General features: G+C 41.3%; 1 protein-coding gene across 5 annotated transcripts in view; it reads right to left on the reverse strand.

Moving 5' to 3' along the window:
- The window catches only part of prkg1b (protein kinase cGMP-dependent 1b), a 159,747-nt gene that overhangs the window by 65,553 nt on the left and 71,679 nt on the right, over positions 1-22,515 (reverse strand). For 4 of the 5 annotated variants that reach the window (XM_035734582.2, XM_035734583.2, XM_035734580.2 and 1 more), the window contains exon 3: positions 18,764-18,877. The exons of the other annotated variant lie outside the window; for it this stretch is intronic. In XM_035734582.2, the coding sequence (XP_035590475.1) occupies positions 18,764-18,877 (114 nt within the window). The remainder of the gene's footprint in view (positions 1-18,763; positions 18,878-22,515) is intronic. 5 annotated transcript variants of the gene reach the window in all.

The following is a 22,515-nucleotide window of genomic DNA, read 5'->3' on the forward strand; positions in this document are numbered from 1 at the left end:
AAACTTAACATGATTAAACAGGAACGACATGTATTACTCGCGGGTGGCCAGCAAGATATATCTTTTTTTTTAAACGAACCCTAATAAAACACACCTCCTTGAAAATAACTTACGGATGACGTTACAAAAAGACCCAGCTGCTAGGTCCATCCAACATGAGAGTAAGACATATGCAACCAATGATTAAATGAACCCATGTTTAGGTAATCCCAGCAACCCAACATGTTGGGTTAGTCACACTGGCTGGATCAGAACACACAGAGTACAGACCATTCTGTCAGAAGGACTGAAGCAGAAGAACAGTCTTGCCATAGATATTTCCCTTATTTAATTGCTGTGCATTAAGTGGATCAAAGGACTCTGCAACCAGGTAACCCCTTCAAAAATCCAAGGAAAGGAAAGCTATACCCTCTACATGTTAAAGAGACATTTCCATCTGATTTCATCACTCACAGCTCTTCTAAAATCACATATTCATGACAACATATTCACCGCTATCCCCCGCCCACACTAACCTGGCTTAAATGAGCACTTGAAAAGGTTCCTCCCCAGAGCGGGAAGGGTTAATGACACATATTCACACATCCATCCATATATCAGCCCCCCACCACCACCACCTCGCAAAATACGCCACAGCCCCCCCCCCCTCACTTGACACAAGCATCCAAGCTGTCAAGAGACACAGCCTAACCACGATCCTTGCCTTTCTTTGGCACCTGTGGCCTGACGAGTCAGCCTGAAATAACTAACAATCACCGTTCTTCCATTAGCTGGGGATTGGGCCTGTTCTTATCTGTGGTTGAAAATAACCTGAGAGGGTCTGTGACTGTGTGTGTAATGCCTGTGGCTACGGGGCCATCTCAGCAGAGGTGTGTGTTTGACAGTGTGTAATGCAGAATCTGTGACTGTGTTACTCCTAGGCCTGCGGCTAAAGGGCCATCTGTGTGTGCTGAAAGTCAGTGTGTGCTCCATCTCCTGCTTGTCAATCCTTTCATCCCGAACGAACACGTGTGTGCTCTGGGGCCTTCCTGAGGATCTCCATGGCAACTAATTGAAATGGTTCAGCACACCTCAAAAATCACAATGAAAAAGGATTTCATAATGTGATAATATTATTTCTGTGTTTAGAAACAGATACGAATAGCATTCCTGCAACATTATTTTGTCGAAATATCATTTAATCTCTAAGAAATTAAGCTAATAGATTGCACCCAAATTGGCCATTTTAATGTGTAGGGTCAATAGTTAGGTTTCCATTGAACTGGAGACATATTTTCATGTGAATATTCTAAAATCCGCACAAAGAAAATATGCTAATTTTCCCACCAGTGTGTTTCCACCAAACTAAGTTGTTGCAGATAAAAATCATTGTGTGATGACGTAGTGCAAACATAATGTACTATTTCACTTAGGTTTTAAGCTACCAAATAAAAACCTAAAGTTCAATGTGTTTTCATCGCATTTTCAACTCTACCAAAAGTTTTGTCACAAAAATGTTGCATTAAATAGCAAATGTGTCCATAAACTGCTCACAGGGAAAGGAAACCATGTAATTCTGTAATTTAGGTGAACTATCCCTTTTTTTAAATCCCCAAACAGCAGGAACAGCACCATCTAGTGGTCAGAACCTGGTAATATCAGCATGTAGGATGGGACATAAACCTAACAACTTCAATGACTAATTTCTCTGAAGAAGGACAAAAAAAAGAAGCATCACCAAATTCACTGAGAATACATTACATAGGATGAAGAAGCAATACTGGGAGCAGCAGCTCCATACTACTTGTCAGACATAGAGAACTGATACTGTATACTCGTTGTGGCTTTTGACAATTTCGTTGGATTCCTCAGGTCTTCAAGTTTGGTCCAAATCGGATGTCAGGTAAAAAAATGTATGGAATATTTTATGAATCCCATCAATTAAAATGTCCAATTTGGGTGCAATCAATTAGCTTAATTTCTCAGAGATCAAAATATATTTCAACACAATAATGTTGCAGTAATTCTAATGTGATCTGTTTCTAACTACAGAAACAATTTCAGAACAATCTGAGTTGGTGGGTGTCATGGTTTGCTGAAATGACATGGAATGACCCGACTGGAGAAAAAACAAGGAATATCTACCTATTCACTCCACTGCGGGTAGAAATTACATTATCTCATTCAGAGCACTTAACAGATAAACATAGTCATGTCGCTAAAAGGATCGGTGTTGCGAGGAAAGAGGCAAAGGGGGGAGTGAGTTCAACAGGGAGATACAGTGATGCAAAGGAAATCATCATCTAATCTGAGCCTTGAGGGTGTACTAGCTAATGTACTAGCCTTGAGGGTGTACTAGCTAATGTACTAGCCTTGAGGTTGTACTAGCTAATGTACTAGCCTTGAGGGTGTACCAGCTAATGTACTAGCCTTGAGGGTGTACCAGCTAATGTACTAGCCTTGAGGGTGTACCAGCTAATGTACTAGCCTTGAGGGTGTACCAGCTAATGTACTAGCCTTGAGGGTGTACTAGCTAATGTACTAGCCTTGAGGTTGTACTAGCTAATGTACTAGCCTTGAGGGTGTACCAGCTAATGTACTAGCCTTGAGGGTGTACCAGCTAATGTACTAGCCTTGAGGGTGTACCAGCTAATGTACTAGCCTTGAGGGTGTACCAGCTAATGTACTAGCCTTGAGGGTGTACCAGCTAATGTACTAGCCTTGAGGGTGTACTAGCTAATGTACTAGCCTTGAGGGTGTACTAGCTAATGTACTAGCCTTGAGGGTGTACCAGCTAATGTACTAGCCTTGAGGGTGTACTAGCTAATGTACTAGCCTTGAGCATTCACAGTGATGTGGTACACTGTATGAAGCAAAAGCCAGTTGGATGGATACATGAACAGTAACATTTTCAACAGCTGTAAAGTGCAAACATGTTCAACCTTCTTACACCTGGAGAGAAAGTAACGTTCTGAAGGAGGGAGAGTAAAACAAATGGAAATCTTAGCCCAGATGTTACGTCTGACCTCTCATCCAGGCAGTATCCACTGAGCACATTCAACGTCTATTCGACAACGTTGGTTAAACGTAATTCAATTGAAATGAGGTGGAAACAACGTTGATTCAACTCGTGGCTGTGTCCGAATACTCACATACTATTTAGCACGCACCATATGCAGCATGCCACAGCCGCACTCAGTCGCAGCTCCTGATCGGCTGAGTAGGTGGGGTGGGGCCGAGTGCAAGTGGATTTTTTCAAATTCAACAGACATGCATCGCATTAACCAGCCTGATAATAGCTAATTTCCAATTTAATTAATTTCTCTAAACTCTGAATAGAACAGGAATGGAGTTATAGGCCTAAGGCTGATTATAGACAGACTATCACATTCAACCTTACCGTAGTAGACCATAGAGCCCATCTATCCAATTTATAAAATGACTGAAGACAGAAACAGATTATTTGGTTCCATTTCAACATATTTATTAGTCAAACCAAAGTGCTGTAGCATATATACAGTACCAGTCTATCTTCTGTATACCACCCCTACCTTGTCACAACACAACTGATTGGCTCAAACGCATTAAGAAGGAAAGAAATTCCACAAATTCACTTTTAACAAGGCACACCTGTTAATTGAAATGCATTCCAGGTGACTACCTCATGAAGCTGGTTGAGAGAATGCCAAGAGTGTGCAAAGCTGTCATCAAGGCAAAGGGTGGCAACTTTGAAGAATCTCAAATATAAAATATATTTGGATTTGTTAAACACTTTTTGGTTACTACATGATTCCATGTGTTATTTCATCGTTTTGATGTATTCACTATTATTCCACAATGTAGAAAATAGTAAAAATAAAGGAAAACCCTTGAAATAGTAGGTGTGTCCAAACTTTTGACTGGTACTGTCCATGAAATAAAATAGCCTAGAACACAAAACAAAAACTTTTCAAATGTTCAAATCAAAAGGCTATTGCACAGAAAAACCTGGACAGTCTGATGCATCGGCTATTCAATATCACTGGACAGCAACATTACAAACTATAGCATTGATCATTGTGAACGAGATCAGCTGCTAAAGCTTGATACATAAATTAAATCATTAAATAGGTAGCCTAGCATACAAAACTAAAATAGTCCATGTGTTCAAATCAAAAGTGCCTGATTAACTTAACATTAATATCGCAGCCACCTCCCGAGGCCCCGGTGCCTTACACATTCAAAAATCAAACGATGGTTTAGTATTTAGTTTAAACGCTGTGACGAAGGCCAAGAGAACAAGAAACCATTTTTAGTGAGAAATCCATTTAGCGAAAATAAATAAACCAAAAACTACATTTGTTTTAAGAAATGTAGCCTAAGATGCGATATTCTTGATCATATTAAGGAGAACAAAAACTACTTTTTGAAAACACCACCGCAGAAGCTTCGGGTATCTTCCCAATTAAGTAGCCTAATTTAGTTGTTTGGCTACTTGAAGAGAACCAGGGCCTATCACCCGCAGCCCACCTCTTCCAATACATTGTGGAGAAGTGCGCATCGAATTTGAATAGATGAAAAAACAAAATGAGTATTTGTTGATTTCGTTAGCTCATCCCCATAGCTAATTGATCAGCTGTTGTCAAAGCCTAAATGTGAGTGTGGCATCCGGGCATTTAAAGTACACTTGATTTTCGAAATGTTGGAGATGATTAAACTTTTTTTTCTTCGCATACTGAAACAGCCTACCATTTAGGACGGAAGTACGGGTATTCGGACACAGCCAGTGGGTAGTATGTGCTGAAGAGGTCCCTAGTGTGGGCTAAACCAGTCGAGTGTGATTTAACCACATATATCTTTCACTGGACAATAAAAATCCTTTACCATGACCATCAGGTCATGCCCTCATGTGATTGCCACCTGAGATGCCATAGATTGTCTGAGAACATGTAGATTGTGAAATAACATTGATCAATCTTTTCTGAACTCTCTACTGCCGAGAACCTCTACATTTCCACTCTGCATCGCCACACTGTTTTATGCAGGTTTTACGAGGGCATCAAAGAAATCAAGCAGCTAATGTGACCTGATGATCATTACGCATTGGAGCAGTTCGAGGTCAGAAACAGGTTAGATGGACGTCTCCAACGTCTTCACCTGTCATCACCGCCATCGATAAGAGACATTACTGTGCAGCCGTAGTCATCGACCTGGCCAAGGCTTTCGACTCTGTCAAATCACCACATTCTTATCGGCTGACTAAACAGCCTTGGTTTCTCAAATGAATGCCTCACCTGGTTCACCAACTACAGTACTTCTCCGATAGAGTTCAGTGTGTTAAATCGGAGGGCTTGTTGTCTGAACCTCATATTTCGCAACAAAGCATCCTTCACTCGTGCTGCCAAATATGACCATCCTACCGATCCTCGACTTCAGCGATGTCATTTACAAAATAACCTCCAACACTCTACTCAACCAATTGGATGCAGTCTATCACAGTGCCATCCATTTTGTCACCAAAGCCCCATATACTACCCACCATTGCGACCTGTACGCTCTCGTTGGCTGGCCCTCGCTTCATACTCGTCGCCAAACCCACTGGCTCCAGGTCATCTACAAGTCTCTGCTAGGTAAAGCCCAGCCTAATCTCAGCTCACTGGTCACCATAGCAGCACCAACCCGTAGCACGAGCGCCAGCAGGTATATCTCACTAGTCACCCCCAAAGCCAATTCCCCCTTTGGCCGCCTTTCCTTCCAGTTCTCTGCTGCCAATGACTGGAACTAACTGCAGAAATCACTGAAGCTGGAGACTCATATCTTCCTCACTAACTTTAAGCACCAGCTGTCAGCACAGCTCACAGATCACTGCACCTGTACATAGCCCATCTGTAAATAGCCCATCCAACTACCTCATCACCATACTGTATTTATTTATTTATCTTGCTCCTTTGCACCCCAGTATCTCTACTTGCACATTAATCTTCTGCACATCATTCACTCCAGTGTTTATTGGTATATTGTAATTACTTCGCCACCATGGCTTATTTATTTCCTTACCTCCCTTATCTTACCTCATTTGCACACACTTTATTATAGACTGTATTATTGACTGTATGTTTGTTTATTCCATGTGTAACTGTGTTGCTGTATGTGTCGAACTGCTTTGCTTTATTCTTGGCCAGGTCGCAGTTGTAAATGAGAACTTTTTCTCAACTAGCCTACCTGGTTAAATAAAGGTGAAATATATATATATTTTTAAACACAGGGGAAAGTGTTGCTCTGAATCTAAATAATGTAACTTAAAGAGGGAAAAACAAAGTACACACAAACATACACACACTCACACATCCACACACGCATGCAAGCACACCAGAATGGATTTCAGACAGTCCATCTGTTTGTGCAATTTTTATCAACAGTCTAATTTGCCACACTTTTCCGAGTTTGTGACATCTGAGAACATCAGTCGCCAAATAATGGTAATTTTTTTGTGCCGCACCACCATGGCATTCTCACTACAAACTGCTGAAATAGTTTGGCACATTCCTGAATATTATTTTCTCTTCCTTTTGACTCATCCACAACATCAGGTTTCTCCATTTAACATTTCTCTGGCTGCAGAAAGATAAACATTTCATTTCAGAATCAGATTAGTACAGCTTCCCTTGGTTCCTCGGTCGGATGACCTCGCTGGGAACCCTAAGCTAAAAATGGGTGTACTATATAGGGAATAGGGTACCATTTGGGACGCAACCCCAGCACAGCAGAGCACAGGAGAGAAAAATAGGCCTGCGGGGTAAGGTCATGATATTTCACACAATGAACTTTCCAGCTGTGTTTTTGCTACATCAATATCAATAATGTATCATGGTGCTGAATAGCCACTGTTATACTGTAACCATCCAAACTTTTGTAAACTACTGTGCAAAGGAAATAGCACATTTATAAGTAATGGGATATGGGTGTTACAATGAGTTAGCCTATCCATCGTCAAAAGGGAAATATTCATGGCCTTATACGTACAATTGCTGCTGTTCCATCCAAATTGGGTGGATGGCAAAGATCAAATGGTGCGTATTTCTGGGTCTCCTATACGAATCAAATAATACATTTCCTGGAGACTATTACTCATTTTGGACCAACATTACTGGAAGTAGGTTACGCCCTCCTTGTGGGATGAGGGGAGGAGAGGACTGACTGTAGAATGGAAGTCATATATGCCCTACTTCTTGTTTCTCCTCCTGCCTGCTGTCAAAATGAAATGGAGATCTCCACAGTATGATACGTTACCTGCTAACTGGGTCCATTTGAATAATTTGTATTCCTGACTAAATGGACATTCTTTCTTATACACTGAACAAAACTATAACCTTAACATGCAACAATTTAAAAGATTTTATTGAGTTAATGTTCAAATAAGGAAATCAGTCAATTGAAATAAATAAATGAGGCCCTAATCTATGGATTTCACATAACTGGGAATACTGATACACATCTGTTGGTCACAGAAACCCTTTTAAAAAGTAGGGTGGTGGATCAGAACACCAATCAGTATCTGTTGTGACCACAAATTGCTTTATGCAGCATGACACATCTCCTTCATATAGAGGATCAGGCTGTGGAATGTTGTCCCACTTCTCTTCAATGACTGTGCAAAGTTGCTGGATATTGGCGGGAACTGGAACACCCTGTCATACCCATCAATCCAGAGCATCCCAAACATGCTCAATGGGTGACATGTCTGGTGAGTATGCAGGCATGAAAGAACTAGGGCATATTCAGCTTCCAGTAACTGTGTACAGTGACATGGGGCCGTGCAGTATCATGCTGGAACATGAGGTGATGGCACAACAATGGGCTTCAAGATTTCGTCACGGTATCTCTATGCATTCAAATGGACAATTATAAAATGCAATTGTGTTCGTTGTCCGTGGCTTATGCCTACCCATACCATAATCCCACCGCCACCGGCAGACTGCTCGGCCACATTTTAGTGGCCTTTTATTGTCCCCAGCGCAAGGTGCACACGTGTAATGATCATGCTGTTTAATCAGCTTCTTGATATGCCACACCTGTCAAGTGGCTGGATTATCTTTGTAAAGGAGAAATGCTCACTAACAGGAATATAAACAAATTTGTGCACACATTTTTGGATAAATAAGCTATTTGTGCGTATGGAACATTTCTAGGATCTTTTATTTCAGCTCATTAAACATGGGACCAACACTTTACATGGTGCATTTAGATTTTTTTCAGTATACATAGGCAACAGTATAATGAATGAGGCACCAATCAGTCACTGGAAAGCCGACATCTGGAAGCAGAATAAAAACACATTAACTCCAAAGAATTACAATCCTCCCTGCCTGCAGCTACTGGCTGTTTGATTTGTTTGACTTCTTTAGTACATAATTAAATTGCCCCAGGCAGTAATAAAAACATGCCACAGAAAATCAGTCTATTTTTTTTAAGAGCAACAGAACTATATACTGTAGTATAGTCAGCTTCCATTGTTTGGTTGTGTCTGAGGAATGCTGGGAACATTTCCTGTTCGAAGAATAAGGAATATCTCTTATATTTCCTGTCAGAGTCTCGGTGACCCCAGACAGACCAATAGAGCTTCCCGGTTGGCCAGCAATCCCATGTCTCTTAAGAGCCTTTTAAACAGCTCTTCAGACGTCACCACAGCCCATTTAAAGATGCAGGTGGTCCAGGAGAGGAACCAGCAGTGAGGCAGAGACTAGTGAGTCAATTCTCAGTACACTTCTGTGGGTTTTTACAAAAGGGTATTACCAGCCTCACGTGAAATCCTACTGACACTTCACTTGCCCCATTTTACATCACACTCCCAGTGAGTAACTCCAGTGGGTGACATTCCACTCGCAGATCATTCGTTTAGGTTTGTTTTCTTTATCAAATGCCCTTCAATTCTGGACGGCTGCTATACATACAGAGGATGTCATCACTCACTATATTGTTTTTGGGGGGATTGTGGGTGTGATGTGTGACGTGACAATGCAGTTATGTGCTGCGGCAGGGCAACGGTCCGTTAATTAAAGTATTGGAGTATGGGTGAGGAGGAAACGGTATGAAGAGCAATCTGTTTTGGAAAGCTCCCGGTGCATTCATGCAGACCAGGCAGGTTATTACAGCCATGTCCTGCAGATATTACTCAGCAAGAGATGAAAAAGCTTTTAAAGCTCTTCAATTGAGAAATGTCACTTTTGGGCACAGAGGGCTTTTTTAAGTGATTTTTTTGTGTGGAAAACGTTCCAACTTTAGATACCATTGCAGTTTTTTTGTTTGTTATAAGGCTTCCGTTTCGTACTTTGTATAACTAACACAATCATCTCATTTGACTGGGTCCTGGCAGCATATGGCCAATATGTAATTTGTGTAAATAAAATAGTCCACCAAAAACAGATGTTATGACTCGGTCTTACAGATGTTGTCCTGTAGCTCTGGACGCACCATGTACAGTATTTATCCTTGAATTCCTATAGGGTTGTGAGCCTCAAATATTGACACCACCTGACACTCCCATTTTGAAGTGTCGTCACCAGAGCAAACAGATCATTTTCACAACATCCATCGATAAAAGACCTTCCGGTACCTTCTCTTCCTAGGCCCGTATTCATAAAGCCTCTCAGAGCAGGAGTGCTAGTCAGTTTGGCGTTTTAGATCATAATGAGTAACATTACATGGACAACAGGGACCTGATCCTAGATAAGCACTCTTACTGGGTGTCACTATGGTGGAAAACGCACAGAAAAATGTATGCAAAGAACTGTAGACTCAGCAGTAAAGGTGAGTGTCTGTTTACATTACGGAATGCTGCAGTCAACCTAAGACAAGGCAGTGGCAGATAAACAGTGTTAGTTAATAACTTTAAAATAGGCCAAATTACACATTGCTAACATCTGACTCCAGAGTGATTTGTTCTTGCAATTTGTAGTCTATGACATTTCAGATTTAAATATGATAATTTTAACAAAGTAGTTTCAATGTTGTGAACTACTTTTTCAAAGTAAATTTAGTTAAGTGAACAATATTATTGTTAAGGGTAGTTGTTACTGTAGTTTCACTTCCTCCAGTGTGACGTAATTGGTAGCTTGGTAAATTATATTTTCAGAGTACCTTCCCCAACACTACCTGTAACCTTGGAGACAAGACATTCCTCCTGAATGAGAGGGTAGCTGGTAGCTCCATCTATACCAATTAGCCAAAAATGTGTCAGGTCAATGTTTTCCTTTAGAAGGGGAAACCATGGTAAAGTGCTATCTGTCTGTCAGGGGAGGGTATAGGGGTCCTCTTTGTATGCTCCATATAACACTATCATTTCACCGGGGCCTGGTCTGGCAGGTTGAGGTGACATGTGGGGCTCTGGTTTGTGTGAGTTTAGTCTGGCAGGAGGGAAGGAGGGGGAGAGAGAGGGTAGAGAAAGTGAGAGACACAGAGAGAGAGAGAGAGAGAGAGAGAGAGAGAGAGAAAGAGATGTTTGATGAGGCCAGAGAGAGGGGGAGAGAGAGAGAGAGAGACCTCTTTAGAAAGTACATATAGAGAGAGCCAGAGAGAGGGGGGGAGAGACCTCTTTAGAAAGTACATATATTTGGCATGTTTGATGAGGCCAGAGAGAGAGGGAGGAGGGAGAGGTATATTTATATTTAGCACAGCAGTCAGTCTTTTGACTTGAGGCTACAGCATGGTGAGGGCTACATTTGTTTTGAAGAGATCTCAGGCATGAAAACACATGTATTTATATTTTCCTTATTTCTTCTTCTTTATAAGCAGAACAACTTAATACCCTAATACCCTAAAATTTCTATATTCTTGTACTGATGGACTCCAGCTGTTAGGAAAGTCTCTACAGTGTGGAGTGGAGTGACTGAATGGTGCTTTAGTAGAGAGTGGCAAGCAGACTCGCCCGCACTACCCGACTCACCCGGCCCCTGTTAGCTGTGGCCATTCATTGTGTTCATTAAATTCAATCTGATTCTTTGAGGCTTTTTATTATTTGTTGTATTTATATAACAAACATGAGTTTGGAAGGTGAACACGCTTAAATATAAAGGCGTTAAACGTCTCACTTAAAGCCTCCAACATATTGGTGGCAACTATATCTAAATCCAAACAGGTTTTCGAGCAGGTAGTGCTGAGCGATTAGGTTGGTTCGGTTTTGGTCCAATTATTGAAAAAAATTATCACAGGTTTTTGATTTAGATTCTTTTAAAAAAGTATATGAAATGCATTATGAAATAATGGCATTACAATGATTAGAGGGCTTTTTAATAGAAATTCCAAAAGTCCAAAATAGTGAACATTCAATTGGCAAAACATTGCAAATATTACAATGTCTCTGTCAGGTCCACATTGGCTAGACATCAATAATAAAAAAAAAGAGATTATTATGAAATACAACATTTCAGCTGTGTTTTATAACTTAGTTTTATTTGATGACTTTAATTCCTTTAAAGTGCTCATATCATCTCTGCTCAAACAATAGCAGTCAGCCAGCCAGACCATCGAAGGTTATCTATATGCTGCAGAGCTGTCTGATAGAATCATCATTTTACTAGTTCCTCAAAGTACATAAGGCATACTTTCACGAACTGTCTCTGTCCCTCTTGACGTGCTGTGTACATTCCTCTCTCATGTGGTCTATGCAGTCTGTGTGTGTATGTATCTAACCCAGGGTTTCCCAAACTCGGTCCTCGGGGGCCCAAAAGTGTGCACGTTTAATTTTTTGCCCTAGCACTATACAGCTGATTAAAATGATCAGCTAATCATCAAGCTTTGCTAATTTCAATCAGCTGTAGAGTGTTAGGACAACAAAACGTTCACCCCTTTGGGCCCCGAGGACCGAGTTAGGGAAACGTGGATCTAACCGAAACAAGCAGGCTGTCCAGAGATCTGTATCTATCCGACCCTAAAAAAAAAAAGTTAAAAAAGGATTATGGTCATTGTAGTTTATTGTAGGGTCCAAAAAGTACTTGCACTCAAAACCATGAAAAGGAATAACCCAAGGAGGCTGAGATGCAAAAAAAGAAAAGAAAAAAATAATTCTCGAAAGAATACAAAGAGTGAAAGTGCAAGGTGCTATATAAAAATGAGTTGCGGGCCTTATGCCTTCATCAGTGCTGTACAAACAAATTAAGAAGACATGTACTTAAGACACACCTGCTGCGCGTAACAGGCGCAAGCAGATAGTTGATTAGAGACTGTCGAATAGGGAGTCAATGCATATTAACAAGGAATACATAGAAGAGTATAAAAAATGGACAATTCAAATGTCACATATAATTGGAAAGGGGGGGGGGGTGGACTGCTGGTAGGTGTGGACAACACAACAAGGAACATACACGGTCAAATTCCTCATTAAGCCTTTGGCGGTGTAGAGTTTTTAATTAGACAATCCATCGGTCTTCACACTGGAGAAGGCGCTCATCCGTATTGCGGCGTCTGCAGCTCGAGAAACCACGGTCAATGGCACGGATCAGTCACAGAATGATTGTAATTATTTACCACGTTTCTGTGCTGAACTAGGTTGAATATTTGCTTAATGAAAACTACAACTCCCCTCAGCCCAGCATCCCACATAGTTCCTTACTTGATTTCTCTCTAGAGAAACTGCATGTTAAGCTCAAATTAATTAAACTGATGACGTCGGTCAAGGAGTTGTTTAATAACTGGGGGACGAAATGACGGTTAACCGCTCAGCACTACCAACAGTCTACTAAGAGAGTCATATTCAATGTTCAAAAAGAGTTCTCTTACACAGATTACAACCAACCATTTAACGTGGATGGACAATGGAACCCTGTTTAAAGAATCCTCCTTTCCAAATGAAGCCATACAGAGATGGTTACAATTCACAATTTTATCCTCCAGAAGAAGCAGAACAAATTTTACAGCAAATAATGTGGCCAAACTTCAACGTGCTGATAGACTTATGACCAGTTTTCTATGAAAACATTTTAACGTAAGGTATCATGTTTATGAATGACATTGCAAATAAGGAGAGTCAAATGTTGAATCGCTCACACGCTCTTAAGGAAATCACGAATGTCATGGATATATTGGAGCTAATGAATATATGGAGGCTTAAATATCATGACCTAGTGAGATATACATGGCGGAGGCTCAATCAAGCTAGTCGTCTTGACTACTTTCTTATGTCATCTTCGTTGGCACAGAAAGGTAAAAAAAAATGTTGATAGGGGACTGAATTTCCACATGGGTGAGGATATTGGTAAGTATATAAAAGCCTATTGTATGATAACTAGTTTTTTAACTAGGACAGAGGAATTTATAACGGCCTTTTTCTGACATAACATAGGTACAGCCGATCCCGTTGTTGTATGGGACACTTTTAAAAATGTGGCTTTAGAGGCCATGCAATTCGGCACTCAGCTCTTAAACAAAACAATTTAGGTCAAGAGTCCATATTAACAAAGGAAATAGCAATAAAACACTGTACCATAGAGGCTCAGAATAAGTTAGAGGAAAAACAAAAAGAAATGGAGGAACTTATTCAAGAAAGATCAAGTGTAATATGTTAGAAAAAATGTACCAAACTGGATGGAATATCGGGTGAAATGCACCAAATTATTTCTTCAATGCTACGAAAAGGAATTTACTGAATCTTGTTACAAATGACCCATGAGTCAACCATGATTCATAAAAATAATATTTTTAAAGAGGAAGCAAAGTACTTTAAAGCATATGTTTTCGTTTGTCTCCTCCATCTTCTCTAACCGAAGCTAATTGTATGGATTTTGTTTCTATTAATAAAATAAAATTAACAGCTGTACAGAAAGACTCATGTGAAGGTGAAATTACAGAGGAACTTCTTGATTCAATTAAAGTCCTCGAGTCCGGGAAAACTCCAGGGCTAGTCTTTTGATACACTCAGAGGGCCATTATTAGCATGTTTTAACCACTCCTATGTAAATGGTAGATTATCGGACACCCTAACAAGAAAGTCTGATGTATGTAGGGGTAAAGTGACTATGCATAGATAATAAATAGAGAGTAGCAGCAGCGTAAAAAAAGGGTCAATGCAAATAGTCAGGGTGGCCAGGTCACTGATATCTTCCCAGTAGGCTGACTCATCATTGCCGGTGATCAGGCCTACCCCCGTCGTGTCGTCAATGAACTTGATAATGGTGTTGGAGTTGTGTGTGGCCACACCGTCTTGGGTGAACAGGGAGTACAAGAGGGGACTAAGCACACACCCTTGTGGGGCCCCTGTGTTAGGGATCAGCGTGGTGGAGGTGGTATTGCCTACCCTCACCACCTGGGGTCATTAAGTCCAGAATCCAGTTGCAGAGGGAGGTGTTTAGACCAAGAGTACTAAGCTTGGTGGCTAGCTTGGAAGGGATAATGGTGTTGAACAACATTCTCATATAGGTATTCATCTTATCTAGGAGGGTGAGGGTATGGAGAGCAATTGAGATTGTGTCATCTATGGATCTGTTGGGGCGGTATGCAAATTGGAGTGGGTCTAGGGTGGCTGGATGGTGGAGTTAATGTGTGCCATAACCATCCTCTCAAAGCACTTCATGATTACAGAAGAGAGTGCTTCAGGGCAGAAATCATTGTGGCATGAAAGCCTTATAGTTCTTAGGAACAGGGATGATTGTGGGGATTACAGACTGGGACAAGGAGAGGTTGAAATTTACTGTGAATATGCCTTCCAGCTGTTCTCTGAGCATGCTCTGAGAACGCACCCTGGAATACCGTTGGAGACCGCGGCCTTGCAGGTGTTGACCTGATTAAAGACCCTTCTCACGTCGACCTCGGGGATCGAGATCACCCAGTCCTATGGGTCAGTGATGGCCCTCACACCCGGCTTGATGTTGTTGTCATCGTCAAAGCGTGCATAAAATGCATTGAGTTCGTCTGGTAGAGAGGCATCGTTGGGCAGATCACGGTTGTGTCTTCCTTTAAAATCCGTAATAGACTGAAGCCCCTGCCACATGCGGCGGGTGGTGGAGCCTGTGTAATATGATTCCACCTTATTCCTATATTGTCCTTTTGCTCATTTGGTGACTCTGCAGAGGTCATAGCGGGCCTTCTTGTACTTATTCATGTCTTCGGCCGTAGCATCAGGGTAGTCTATGATAGCTCTGTGTGCTGTAGCCCTGCTCTTTAGTTTAGCACGAACCTCAGTGTTAATCCAGGGCTTTTGATTGGGGAAGCAGTGAACTCTCACTGTGGGTACAACGTCGCCGATCCATTTTCTAATGAAGCCGGTGACAAAGGTGGTTAGCTTGTTGATGTTATAGACGGAGTCTCGAAACATATTCCAATTAGAGCTAGAAAAGATGGGGCGGCAGGGTAGCTTAGTGGTTAGAGTGTTGGACTAGTAACCGGAAGGTTGCAAGTTCAAACCCCCAAATCTGTCATTCTGCCCCTGAACAGGCAGTTAACCCTCTGTTCCTGTTCCTGAAAATAAGAATTTGTTCTTAACTGACTTGCCTATATTTTCACCCATCAGACTATTCTCAATTGAATCTTGTCTTTACTAATATGTAACATTTGTTTTGATTTAGAATGGCCCATTATCAATTGGGCAGGATCGGGCACAAGACAAAAACATTTGTGTCATCCGTATGCACTGGAATAGGGAATGGAGAACACTTTCCCGCCAGTACGTTTTTCACTCACGTCAGGTAGGCTACTCCGGTAATTTCGCTGTGCAACAGGTGAGGTGAGTTTTAAAAAATACATACTGTTTTGATGATAAGTGTTTGATGCGATTTGCCATAGCATTCACATTGATGTCAGAGTGGTTAGAGGGACAATAGAGCCCTGAGTACCAAACCATTAGCAACCTGATGATCGTCAGTGAGTTGGTACAACTAACGCATGCCCAGAGTGCAGATCACCGTAACTCAATGGTCACGTAGAATTTTACTGAGGTCATGATTCATGACTGCTGGTGTGGCGGTAACATGGTCACCGCAACAGCCCGAGCCATTAAGCTTATAGTACATAACTGCCAGTCTCACAAGCTCACAGAAAGCCAATACTGAGTCCACTATGTCCACAGCATGCTACAAAGCTAAACAATCCACGGAAGTACATCTAAACCATGGCAACAACATAAACGCAGATAGCGACATCTCTATCAACCTTCAACTTCAGGAAAAATATGAAGCATCAGATGAGTGGTTTATTATATTTCCCTGCAGCAACCGTTTACCTTGAGTTACAGGCAGGAGTCCTGGGGTAGTTTTAATGAAGCAATAGGATTGGCTGTGCCTGCTCTTTGTGGTTATTAGCGGCATACAAGGGGGTGAAATGCATTTTCTCCTGGGACTCAGTATAAATAGTCAGGATAGAGATGTCTCTATGGCAACAAGCTATTCAGCCAACATAACACCTGAATGAAAACGAGAGAGGGACAATACAGCACCCTCCAAAAAACAGACAGCCCCTCTTAATGCTGGTAATGACTTTATGTGTGGGAAATATACAGGGGTGCAAATTTGGTTTTAAGTGGGGAGGACATTTATTATAAAAAATTTAAAAATCCAGTCGGATAAACACTCCAAACAGCCTACCCGACCGCTCGGAAGCGTTCACATGGTCCTAAAGCACACTGTTGCGTCGTTTTGTATCACATTCCAATAATACAACTGTGGGGGACAAAAATGCCATTTCAGAATGTGAGGGGGGGGGGGGCTTATCCCCCTGTCCCCAGTGAAAGTTGCGCCCCTGAAAATATATAACAGAAAGAGAGAGAGGGGGGATCATCACCTTATGCTAACACTCCAACAACACAGCAGAAGAGAGTGGACAGGCATGTTGCTGGTGAAAAATGTTGAACGGCTGCCATGTCAACTGGCTGCCAATACCTATAGACGTGGGTGTGCCATTACTTTGAAACACATTACTGTTTCACTGTATGAAAATAATCCCGTGAAAATATAAGTATACTAACAGATGGCTGATACATTGGAGGAGAGTAATATAGAGAGGTCTGTCATTGACTCCTTAGGGGTTCTTCTTTCTGTATATTCAAGGAAAAGTGTTTCAGGCTCTGGCCAGTCCAGCTTTGAAAGTACAGAAAGCTCTTTCTCCAATAGCAGCCCTTTTCAGTCACAAACTATATCACTTTTTGTTTTCTTTGACACTGTCCTATACCTGTCATATTTCCAAAGACATCGGTGACAACTGTTATCGTGAAGGACTGAGATCGTCCCACAAACTGCAGCTAGATTTGTCCCAGAAGGATCCTAGACATCAGAACTCTTATGACCCCCATTACATTGTTGCAATCCTAATGAAGTGCTGCTTCTACTACCACAGTCAGTGAATGAAAGAGAGAATCTAAGTCTAAGCAAGTACCATCACGCCTCAATAATAAATAAATAAATGCAGTAAACAAATTAATTGATAACGCTGCTTCATTTTACAGTAATTGATTGTTTAATTAATCTCTTCATTTATTTTTTAGAAAAACACAGTAATGGTGTTTTGTGTGACTCTCTGCAGAGACAACCACTAGTTCAGAGCGAATGCTCATTACACCTGTAGCTGTAACCAGGCACACTTTTGGTGGCAGACTCATCAAAGCTGCATGTGAGGGAAGCTTTTGATGTGTTTCAGAGGAAAAGAAACAAAGTGATTTTTTTTGTGGCTAAAGAAACACAATGCATAATGTCTGTCATTTGAAAGAATCAATGTAGCTAGAATCAATGTAGCTAGAATCAATGTAGCTAGAATCAATTCAAGCTATAAAACAGTGAGGATTTGAACAGATTTTGACATGTTGTTTCAGCTAGACTCATCGGTCTATGAAATCATCTTCTCTTTTTGAAAGTATGAACAACGTCTAGATAAACATGTTGAAGTCTTTGTGATGATCTGTGTGTGTGCGCGCGTGTGCAGGTGGGTTGTGTGGTTACACAGACCTAAATGAACGCGTGGGAGTGCTTGCATTCACTACGCTCTATAAACCTTCACCGAAAAACTAGATTTGATATATAAAAACAATTGAAATGGATGCTGTGCATGAAATAGCCTAATCAGATTTGTTTTCATCAACAGCTGCTACTCTTACCATTTACATTGGCTTCAGAGCAACAGAAATATACAGCTGTCACTACAAGGAACTATGGACATGACAAGATAATGGCTACATTTGATTTCAGTCATGTTTCCATACTAATCTGACTTTAGTTATGTCAAAAGAAATTGATTTGCCTAAAAGGTGCTCTATAAAAATAAATATGCAGAACAGCAATGCCAGGTACACCCTCCTTTTTAAATGATTAATCAATGATTAATCAAGTGTAAAAATAGAACGTGAATCTCCTCAAGATAGATGTTAATCTGCGTGTGTGCTTAAGTTCTGTCTCTGTGTTTGACAAAAGCAGAAATGTAACCTTCAAAGCACAACAAACTACTCAGAGGCTGTTATCAGTATCTTGGAGGTGGAATTCGTCAAATCGACCAGTGTGTTTACCTGGCATTAATTCATAAGAGGGGGAATCATTTGTCCGATTCCATGCCGGGTGGATATTCATAATTGATTCAAAACAAACAACTTTACATGTTAATCGCCTCGGCTCAACTCACTGCTGCTGAAAGGCCCGTAGGTTTGATTTCCTAAGCTTGGATAGGGATTTATTTCTTACCTTCTGAAAATAACATGTGCAAAAGCTTTGTATATCAGGTCCAGGGAGTATATGGCAGATAAGCCTGTGGACAGTTATGGTCAAGCTTATAACTGAACTCAACTATGGTGTAGAGTGCTTGGGCGACCCACTGTCTCCATTATACTGGTCACACTTACTCTTGACGGTAGCCGTCCTGGTGCAGTTGTAGAGGATGGCCAGCTCCCCAAACACCTTCCCAGGACCCATGGTGCACAGCTTCATGCTCTCCTTTGTCACCTCCACCTTCCCATCTGCAAGGACAAAACGACAGAGCAGAGCACACTTTCTCATTTCCCCCGCTGATGCACAGTCCGTGAAAGTGAGCATGACAAGCTGGAAATGTCACCGTGCTGCTTCGTGCTGCTGTTGCCCAGATTGGGGAGAAGTCAAAGCTAATGCACTACAATAACATTCTAAATTCATTACTTAAATGGGACATGAGAGAGGGATCACAGCAGAATGGTATGCAGACTCCACAATAATGGGCTCAGGGGGGAAATGGGACACTGGCTAGGAGAAAAATATAGGGGAAAGGGAATAGCAAAACAGACATTAGTTTTAAATCATTACGAAGTGACAGATGGGGGAGATTGAAAGTATTGCTGGAACGTGAGGGAATGAATGTCGCTGAATGTCCAGCAGAGACCTGCAGGCTCCAAAATCCCCATCTCTGCATTGATGTATCTGATTCTGGTAAGTGGGCATTTCACCAAGCAGCAACAACTCAGTTTACAGACTGGCGCCAGATGAAGGACTGCCATTCTCTAATCAGAACAGATGGGTCATTCCAATCCCTCATTGGTCATTGGCCACTCATTGGTCATGAGTGTTTGAACAATACATTGTTTCTCCTAACGGCCGGAGGTGCAACATGCATTTACCAATATGCCACGTAGTGAGAACATTTTATAAGTGCGTCATTGGAGCATATGTCAATACTGATACACTTTTAGAAATAAGGGTACGGTATTGTTCCCTGGGGTACAAAAATATTAAAATACACAAAATGTACCTTCAAAGGTACTCATAATTATCTCACATAGTACTGTTCAGTACCTTATAGGGTACATGTGCGGATAAAGAATATAATGGGACATTTTCTTACCAATACTTTGGGTAGCCTAGTGGTTATATCTGTCGTCCTGCCCCTGGACTGGCAGTTAACCCACTGTTCCTAGGCCGTCATTGAAAATAAGAATTTGTCCTTAACTGACTTGCCGAGTTAAATAAAGATAAAATAAATAAATATAAAAAAATGTGCAATAATCACATTTTCACTCTCAAAACAAGGGGTAAGGTGTGAAGGTACATTTCTGTTTCTCAGGGTACAAACATATTTTGTGTACCCTCAATACCCACCATAAGGTACAATGATGAATTTTTGCACCTAAACGGAACTAACGGCTTTATCACTGGGGTGGTACCCTAAAAAGGAATATTTCCCAGCATGCTCTACTTCAGGTTAAAAAAAAATCTAATTGCATTTCATATTTGTGTTTTTGCATGTACATAGAATGATTGATTAATCTTATGCTCCACAAAGATAAATAACATACATTTTTATAAACGAATCCAATCAATGAGTTATATTTGTTGTACCCATAATGGTTGTTCCAGTTTAAACGGCTTAGATAGTCTCATCACAAAGTTCCTTGCCCTGGCAGTCATTATGAATAAATACAAATTCCAAATGTTGAATATCTTAATTCTGTCTGGATTCCAATAGGAATTACACATCACTTTGCAAGCCAGCATAATGTGACTTGCTTGTAGGGTTGCAAAATTATGTTTGGAAGATTCTTGGAAATGGGAGGGAAACTTTGACATTGGGGGGATATTGTAGACCAGTGACAAAATATCTCAATTTAATCCAAGTCAAGGGGTGAGAATACTTTCTGAAGGCACTGTAATTCATACCATTCCACAAATTCCGATCCATTCTTTACCACGAGCCCATCCTCCCAAATTAAGGTATCACCAACCTCCTGTGGATTAAGCTACATATTTTCTTACCTCTACTCTCTCTTATCTCTTGTTTTACACCTTCTTAATTTTACAATCCTGGTTCCATTGTGTTCACTGAACACCATACATTTGCGAAATAACTTGAGCCTTTCCTTCCAAAAGCACCTCTGGTGTTTTTGATTTGAGTCCAGGGCAGATTAAAAAAACAAAGGCAAAACACTGTTGATGTGGTTTGATGGCACCCTGTGGTGCACTGACTACAGCTGTGTGAAATTGATCTAAACATTGCATCTAGGCAAACGCAGTGTGGAACTGACCCAAATGGTGACAGCATCAACAGCCTCTCTTCCATCTAAGGCTTCTGGAGGGAGACATCTTCTCCAGCACTGTTGGCAGCTCCTTTATCAGCTGGAAAATGAAATGTACACAGATCTACTCCCTTCAAACAAGTTCTGATATTATCTTGACCGTTCCGTAATTCACCTTCAAAAAACAAAATGTGAAAATGGGCCATAAGAATTTACTGGGTTTTTTAAAATGACAGCACAACACCTGCGCCTGCAAAAAGTAATGGTCTTCACACACGGAGCGAGTTATCTCACTCTGCCAGCCCACCTTCCTCCCCAACACTTGTATTAGATATCCATCATCCCCTGACAGCTTTATCTGTGATGGAGTGGCAGCACACTAAGATAAACGGGATGGAGGACACGGAGGACAATCGGATACAGTGTTTATCTCAGAGTCACGTTTGCATTTAAGTCCATGCTGCATGATGGCAGGGCATCACAATGTTCTGTATCAGTCATCGTTGTATTTCCTGCCAGAAAAGCATGGGATTCATTTCCATCTCAGGAAAGTCTGTTTAACTGTGTAACATCATTAAGAGCATGAATAAGAGCAGACAAAATCTGCCTCTAGTAGACAATAGTCAAATCGACTAGATGGGTATTTTAATCAAACTGGTCTTCTGTCACTGAATCCTCCAAATAATACACTCATATGAATCAACTCGCTACTACACTAGAGGGGACAACTGGCGTAATAACCCCATGGGTATAGAAACTAGGCATTTACAATGGGTACAATTGGTGTTAGTTGTTTAAAAGGAACTTGTTGAGATCTGTCTAACTCATTGTCCATGATCACTAATGGGATTAATACTGTATCAGAAGCAAAGTACCGCTATTCAGTACCTCTACTGTAAGTCCAAAAACACAGAGTGAGAACACATTTAGTAGAGAGTCACTCATAAACAACCCTGGCAGCAATCTCAGTGAGAGTCTGAAGATGCTTTCACACAGGGGAAATATTGCTCAGGGCATCCCGTGGCGCTGCAGTAAGAGGAACCCCAGATAGAGTCACACATGAAAGTGCCTGTCTGCTATATCTGGAGAGTTAATCTAGGAGCAACCATTGGATCGATGGCCCAGCCATTCATACTCTCAGTGTGCACTGCAGTCAGGCATATCGTACTCCTCCCGCCGCTCCTCACTCCCCCATCGCCAAAGACTAGATCTCTAGACGATATTGACCAATCACAGAGGAGATACTGGTGGTTGGGTTATGGGGGACCACACTCTATTACCCCACAATACAATGCAGGCTTCATCTTGAAGGCTTTTATCAGTGGACTAACAGAGCCTCGGGGAGGGAGCCCTGGTAGTTACGAGAGAAAATGAAACTGTCTTTGTGGTGTTTAGATGCTTTAGTGTGCCATCCGTTGTGGTTACGCTTATAGCCTACCTATTCATGTGGGACAGTTAGCTAATAGGACCCCTGACTTCAGTCTGATTGAGAAATTAATCACTGTGGGTGGTCAGACTATAGCAGCTACGCCTAATGGTTTTATCCACCAAGGAAAGGCTCACATCGACCAAGCAGGAACCATTTCATGTTCTTAGAACCTTGGATTTTTGATGAG

The sequence above is a fragment of the Oncorhynchus keta genome, chromosome 24 (genome assembly GCF_023373465.1).
Source record: "Oncorhynchus keta strain PuntledgeMale-10-30-2019 chromosome 24, Oket_V2, whole genome shotgun sequence".
Lineage (NCBI taxonomy): Eukaryota > Metazoa > Chordata > Actinopteri > Salmoniformes > Salmonidae > Oncorhynchus > Oncorhynchus keta.